The 7,486-nt window shown below is 48.6% G+C and overlaps 1 protein-coding gene across 1 annotated transcript in view; it reads right to left on the bottom strand.

The window, feature by feature from the left end:
- The window catches only part of TSC22D3 (TSC22 domain family member 3), an 86,443-nt gene extending 80,810 nt beyond the window's left edge, over nucleotides 1-5,633 (bottom strand). The window contains exon 1 of the mRNA XM_031944819.1: nucleotides 4,928-5,633. Coding sequence (XP_031800679.1) covers nucleotides 4,928-5,265 — 338 coding nt within the window. The 5' untranslated portion in view covers nucleotides 5,266-5,633. The remainder of the gene's footprint in view (nucleotides 1-4,927) is intronic.
- Nucleotides 5,634-7,486: the final 1,853 nt, after the last annotated feature.

Genomic DNA, 7,486 nt, shown 5'->3' on the forward strand with positions numbered 1-7,486 from the left:
TAAAATTTTAAAACTTTTGCACGAGTAAAATAAAAAAGGCAATCTTTGCCTAAGAAAAAGGTTTGTATCAAATATCTCTAAGTATATCAATCTAAGACACACACACAAGAGCCATTGGATAAGTGGTCAAAGGATATGAACAAATAAATCTTAAAATAACTGCAAAATAGATTTTCACCTTTTTGTTGTTGTTGTTTGCTTTTTTTTTTTTCTTTTCTCATGTTTTTTCACTTTGGATCTGATTTTTCTTGTGCAACATGATGATTACGGAAATATGTTTAGAAGAAGCGCAACATGTTTAACATATCGGATTGCTTGCTGTCTTGGGGAGGGGGTGAGAGAGGGAGAAAAATGTGGAATAAGAGGTTTTGCAAAGGTGAATGTTGAAAACTACCTTAACACGTATTTGGAAAAATAAAATACTATCAAAAATAACTGCAAAGTATTAATCAAAGATTGTTCCAAATCATTAATAAAAGGACAATTGCAAATAAGAACACCTCCATAGTTTCACACAACACCCACCCCACCCCACCCTGCTCCAAACTGATTAAGATGGGAACGATCAATATTGGGAGGGCGAAGGAAACATAAGCACATTAATGATCTGTGAATTAGTCCTATCCTTCTGAAAACCAATTTGAAATTGTGCTTTACAAAGTAACTAAAATGTCCTTTGACCCATGCTGCTAGGAATATAACCCAAAAGGATGTCAAAGATAGGTCCCATAATGCACCTAACTTTTCCTAGCAGAACTTCTTATGGTAAGAACTCGAAAAACAAAGCAGGGGACCATCAATTGGGAAATGCGTGAACAAATTGTGATCTAAAAATAGAATGGAATATTACTATGTTGCAAGAAATAACAAACGTGAAGAATTAGAAGAAGCATGGGGAGGTTCAGAATCAATTCAGTAGGCAGGAAAACTATATAAACCATGGCTACAACAATGAGAATAGGAACCACAATAACAACTCTGAAACACTGTTACATCTTCTAATGATCAAGCTCAGAAGTGTTAGAAAATGTTCCTTCCTGCCATAGGTGGAGGCTGTGGATATGCAAGAGTTTACAGATACTATCGAACTCAGTGATGTGCAGGTTGATTTTTCTGAACTTCTTTCTTTTTCTCTTTTCTTATTTTATTTTTTTCTTTTAAAAAAATCTTTGTTGCAAGGGATGGTCCTATGAATAGGGAAGAGATGGATATGTGTAGAAATGAAAAAAATAAAAGGTATCAATAAAAATTTAATATTTCAAGGTGAAATATGAGAACTCATCTCTGTATCCCTAATTACCATTTCTCTCAAGTTATTAGCAAGATAAAAGTTCGAGAATTTGTCATCTGTGATACAGATAAGGAAATTGTAAGGCCATATAGTGGGAGAGGTGGAATTTGAATCTAGTTTCTTTTTCTCGGAATTCACTGTTCTGTCCACTATAGCACAGTGTTATTCTGTACAGCTCTTGTGAGCCATGAGTTGAGCCCAGCTCTCAGACTTGCTTGCTATTTATCAAGGCCAGGGCTTTAAACCCCACGTCTCCCCATTCAGCGTCTCTTTTCTCTATACTACATTCTCCCTCGCTCTCTTTTATTTTTTTAAGCCTATCGGAAATAATCCATCTCTAGTCCAAAAATCTAGGATACCAGAAAATCTTTCCTGGAACAAATCCTAGTCAATTCTTTGATCTTGGGTGGTGCCCTTTGACCAGAATCTGGGCCAATATCTGTATTGGACTACCTCCAAGAAACACGGCTGGATGGAAATTGAGGTGAATCTTTTGAAAATTTTGTCCCCGGTTTTTCAAAAGAAAGTACTAGATTATACTTGTCAGGGGCTCTTAATCTGAGATCTGTGAACTGATTTTGGGGGGGAAAGGATTTTGATAACTATTTTAAATAACTAGCTTCCTTTGTAATCTTATGTATGTTATGCACTTAAAAAAAAAACATTTTGAAAAGACATGAGAAGACATGAATTTCTCAAAGGGTCCGGGACACCGAAAACAGTCGGAACTTCTAGCTCAAGTTCAGGACCTCCTAGCATTCCATGAACACTCTCTGATCATAATCATTGTTTGATCGCTGTTTAGGAACGATTCCATTAAGTATTCTGGGATGCTGGCCTGCGGAGGTTGGTTCCTTTATATAATTGTCCAAGATGACTATCTGTCTCCAATGGCCTTATCTCCTTAGTTGTGTTCTACAGCAATAGGAAAAGCACTGCACACTAAGATGAGCTGTCCTTTGCTAAAGTTAGATGTGCTTTGTGTGCTACCCCACCCAAGGGTGGCATCTGGGGTCCCTGCCCTGTGTCGTTCTCTCTGAAGAGATGTAGCTTTGGGGACCAGCCTTTTTATTTCTTTATTTGTGGCACAGTGGATAGAGAGTGGCCCTCTTAGTAGGGAAGTCCTGGACTGGAATCCTAGCTCTGCCACATCTTGGCTGGGAGACCCTTCTTGGTGCCCTTTTACATTGATGGAAGAAGTTTTCTCCCTGAGAATTCCCTTTGTGAATAAAATTGTAGGTCGCATGCAAAAGAAAATATATATATATATATATATATATATACACAAAGAATCTTTTGGATTTAAAGCACTCTTTGAAGGATCCCTTCTATTCATCAGGGTATGCCATGGTGTCCTTAGAGAGCCAACTGCCTTTCCCAGGGATGGGTCAGACCTCATCACGTAGGTGCAAAGCTCCTAAAGCTGCAAGATCTCCGAGTGGACCTTGAGGTCCCCAATGGAGAAGGGACTAAGCCTGTCCCTGGCTGAGCTGGGACCAGAAATCAAGTTTGAAGACATTCCCCCCAAGTCCAACCCAGCTCTCTTTCCCCCAAGCACCAGCAATCTGTGCACTGGTGTCGGCCTGACTTTTTGCAGTCATGTCAATATGGAGGGGAAATGCCACTAGAGCTTCAGCAGTCCCTAGGGGGTCTGGGCCCTTAAGTTAGCCATCTTGGAGAGCCAGCCTTGGAGTGCTGAAAACAGCGGAGAGACTGGGGAATTGGGTGAGGGGGCAGCAAGTTGCTGGGAGTCTCTCTCCATTATAAGCACATTCAATAAGAGATGGCTCTTTTGCCTGAGGCTCAACTTCTCCCTACTTGGAAGGAGTTGGCTTTTCAAGGGGGCTGCCTCCCAAATCAGTGAGAGGGCTTCTAGCTTAGCCTTTTCTCAGGCATGAGAGTCCTGTCCCTTTAGAGTCTGCCTGGCAGGATCGCTCAACATGCCATGCAGAGCAGAGCAGCCTTTGGTTTCAGCTTTCTCCTGTGCACAGAATTGAGAGCCGTTAGCTTCTCTCCCAGGGTTCAAGAGCCATTTGTCTGCTTTTTTGGGTCACCATTCTCAGTGGGAAGAAAAAATTCTTCCCACCTCCGTTACCCTACAAACATCAAAGGGACCCAGATAATTTCCTTCCTTGCCACCCCCCCCCCCCACCTCCTTGTGCATCTGCTTCTATTAGCTTTAAATTTCTGTTCTTCATTTCCTATTAGGTACATCAGCTTTGAATTTGAAAGTCATGGCCAGTTTGCTGTTTCAGCTGGAACTTTCAGATGTCCCCCTGGTGTGATGACCTTGGGAAGTTCTTTAACCTACGTGGGCTTCGGTTTTCTGATGTAGAAAATGAGAGGTTGCTTGTCGACTTCTAGATATCTGATCCTATGAAATTGGGCCAAGTTACTCTAATTCTGGCTTTCGATTTTCCTATAATTAAGAAAATGGATAGGTCAGCCACTGAGGTTCCTTCCAGCTTTATGTCAGGGGTTCACACCTGTGAGCCCTGGTTCTAAAGTCAGGGGGACCTGAGTTCAAATCCGGCCTTCCTACCTGTGTGACTCTGGGCAAATCACATAACCCCAACTGCTTCACCAAAAAAGGAAACAAACAACCAAAAACCCACATACACACAATCTAAATTAGCCTATGATCTGTGAGCTTGTTTTTAAAAATAAAAGGCACATTTTGATCATTGTTTTTTAATATAATGATTTTCCTTTGGACTTGATTTGTATATATTTAAAATGTGATTCTTCATGAGATTGACTGCTGAGGTCCATGACACGCCCACAAAAAAGGATTAAAGACCCTCACTTAGATTTCCGTGTCTACACTCTTTTTTTTTTAAGATAGATTTTTTTTATTTTTGTTTTTTCTCCTGGGCTTATATCCCCAAGAACTGTGTCTACACTCTTAAGCAAGTTAACTCACATCTGTGTGCTCGGTTTCCTTATCTGTAAAATGAAGGGCTTAGATTAGCTGCCTTTCTCAGATTCGGTGACTTTGAGAAGTTACTTCACGTATGGGATCTCGGTTTCCTCACAAGATGAAGAGGGTTGGGACCTTCCTAGCCCTGAATCTGGAATCCCAAGATATATTTGCCTAGCTCGCTCCCCGAGGGCGCCCCGGGGAGAAAAACCTTTGGGGTGGTACCCAAGGGCACTGTAACCCCCGCCTAGGCTTTCGGTCCTACAGGGAGGCCGATGCCCCCCAAGCTGTGCCAACCGGCAGGGACAACTTATAGGCTAGTGTCCCGCGAAGCCTCCAGCCTCCCCCCTCCCCCTCCCCCTCCCCGTCCCACCCCCCTCCGACTCCTTTCGCTCTCCCGCTTCCCCACCTGGAGCCGGGCTTTTGGTACTATTTTGAGAGCCGCATTTCCATGGAGCCCATCGGCTCCATAAGCGAACGGACGTTGGGCGCGGCGACTCGAGCCGGTTTTCTGAGAGAGGGGCCCGAAACCCGCCCCGCGCGGCCCCGAGTGCGGACGCCCAGTGGCGCGCGGGAAGGCGCGCTGGGAGGGTGCGACTCGCGGCCCCGCGCTGACTCGCCGGGCCGGCTGAGAGAGAGGCCTTCCCCCCCCTCCTTCCCCCCCCAGCATGGTCTGGTCCCCTCGGCGCGGCCGGCCGGGCCGAGCGCTCGCCTACCTGTGGAAGAAGAGCAGGATGGACAGCATGGTCTGGTCGATGTTGCGGTTGCAGATGCCCTCGTTGAGCAGGTAGCAGGGGTCGCGCACTACGGGTTCCAGCGAGTCCTGGCGCATGATGCGGTTGAGCTTGTCGGCGTTCAGGTTGGCGAAGAGCAGCTGCTCCCGGAGCTGCCGAAAGTTGCTCACGCTGGGGCTGGCCGGGGCGCCCGCGCCGCCGCCCTCGCCGCCGCCGCCGCCGCCGCCGCCGCCGCCGCCGCCCGCCTCCTGCCCGCTGCGGCTGGCCAGGTCCAGGCAGCAGGTGCAGCAGTCCAGCCCCACAGGTGAGGGCAGCGCCATCGCGGCTCGGGACGGAGCGGCTCCCGGACGGTCCCCGAACGACAACCCCGGCTGCTCGGAGAGCCGCGGCCGCTGGGCTCGCGGGGACCCAGTCGGTGTCCGGCGGAGCCGGGTGTCCGGGGCCGGCTTCCTGCCGCCGCCGCCCGGTGGTGCCGCCGCAGCCTCCGGTCACACAGCCCGAGTTTCTCAACTTCCCACCCGCACTCGGGATTGGACCTGTAGCGACAGTGGGAAGACTCCCGGGAGCGGCTGGGGAGGGGGAGGGGGCGGGGACGGGGGCGGGGGTGGGGTGGAGCAGGAGAGAAGGAGAGTCTGAGGGGAAGCCTCTCTCTCCCTCCTAGGTCCAGGCAAAGAGAGCGAGCGACACACAGAGAGACAGAGACAGGCAGAGACAGACACAGAGAGACAGAGAGGGAGAGAGAGAGGACGAGAAACTGAGACAGAGAGAGAGAGAGAGAGAGAGAGAGAGAGAGAGAGAGAGAGAGAGAGAGACGAAGAGACAGAGAGAGAGACGAAGAGACAGAGAGAGAGACGAAGAGACACACAGAGAGACAGAACGAAGCAGAGAGCCCCAGCCCGAGACTGCTATCCAGAGAGAGAGACGAGAGACAGAGACAGAATGATCAGAGCGATCCAGAGAGAGCCGGAGAGCCGGGGAGAGAGCGCGGGAGAGAGCGCTGTACACTGCGGAACCACCAGAGGTCTATGACAGCATGTAAATCACTCCTGGAGGGCAGGAAGAAAGTTAGCAGCAGCTGTTCATAGGTCCCTTGACCCGGGGCGAAGCCCAGAGCCCCGCACGAACACCAGCCTCCCTGCCCAGAGGTCCCTCCTCCCGGCCCCCTCGGCCGGGCTCAGGGGCCCGCTCCCACTAGCCAAGTCACATCCTTCCTTCAGAAAGTGAGCACAGGCAGCCTTCCCTTCCCGTCCCACCCCTGCCCGGCTGTCCCCGCCTGGGCCGAGCGTTTTCTTGTCCCTGGAGAGGAAGGAAGCAGGCTGGCTGGAGGCAGCAGGAGGGATGAGAAGCCCCCGGCCTCAGCCTTGCTCCCAATGCCAGCCCGCCCCGCCGGAAACTCCGGGAGGACACGGAATGTTTCACTCCTTGTCTTCGTGCGAACCCCGGCGTGTAATACAAAGCCCCGCATCCAGCAGGCACTCCATAAATGCTTGTCGATTGGTCAAAAGCAGGGCATATTTCCCTCTTTGTCCATCTCCTGTAGAACAGTGTCAGGTACGCAAGAAGTGCCTAATAAATGCTTCTTACATGACTGATTGCTGGGAAGGCTCTAAAGCTAGGAAGTCTCCATTCAATAAGGATCAGCTCTCTGCCCCAGCCTCCCTTTTCCCCAGGTGGCAACACCCCCAGGGGCTCAACCCTCAAGACAAAACCTAGAAATCCAGTAAGGAGCTCCAGAACCTGAGCCCCCCGGGGCCTGTTTGGCTCCAAGGGCTTTTCTCCTTGAATGCTAGGTTCCTTCTCCTCCCCTAGCTTACAGCTTGCTTTTAAAATTGGAGCACAGCCCTAGAAAAAGTTCCCTCTTTTACCCCTCACCACGCTCCCTGTTAAGCAAATGGAAGCAGAATCCGGTACAATTTGTTCCCTGAAATGAGATTCTCTGGTTTTTCATCCCCCCCCCCCTCATCCCTCTCCCTGATGCAAACAATGAAGAGAATGGGGGGGGGGGAGCCCTGGATCCCACGAAGCCAGAACATGTTTGAACAGTGGCCACTTGTACCAGAGTGTCGGGGGACACAGGAGGAGACTTGAGTTTCCGGCCTGTGTTATTGTTGTTCTGGATTATTAAATTCAACTTTGCCCTGTTGGCAAGAAAGGTTCTATGCCCAGTCACGCCTAGTTGTGTTCAGTTGTGCAGTCATAATATTAATGTTGATAATAATTGACGTTTCTATAGTGCTTTGAGGATTACAAAGGGCCTTCTTCTTTGGTTTTCACAACGATCCTATGAGATAAGTGTTCTTCTTATACCCATTTTATATATGAGAATGTTGAGGTTCAGAGAGTTAAGTCATTTACCAGAGTGATACAAGAGTAGAATCGGGAGGCAGCATGGTATAGTGAATGGAGTGCTAGACTGAGAGTCAGGAAGACCTGAATTCAAATCTAGTCTCAGACAATTACTAGCTATATGACCCTGGACAAGTCACTTGTTTGTTTTCCCATCCGTAAATGAAATGGGTTGGACTCAATGGTCTCTAAATC

The sequence above is a fragment of the Sarcophilus harrisii genome, chromosome X (assembly GCF_902635505.1).
Source record: "Sarcophilus harrisii chromosome X, mSarHar1.11, whole genome shotgun sequence".
NCBI lineage: Eukaryota > Metazoa > Chordata > Mammalia > Dasyuromorphia > Dasyuridae > Sarcophilus > Sarcophilus harrisii.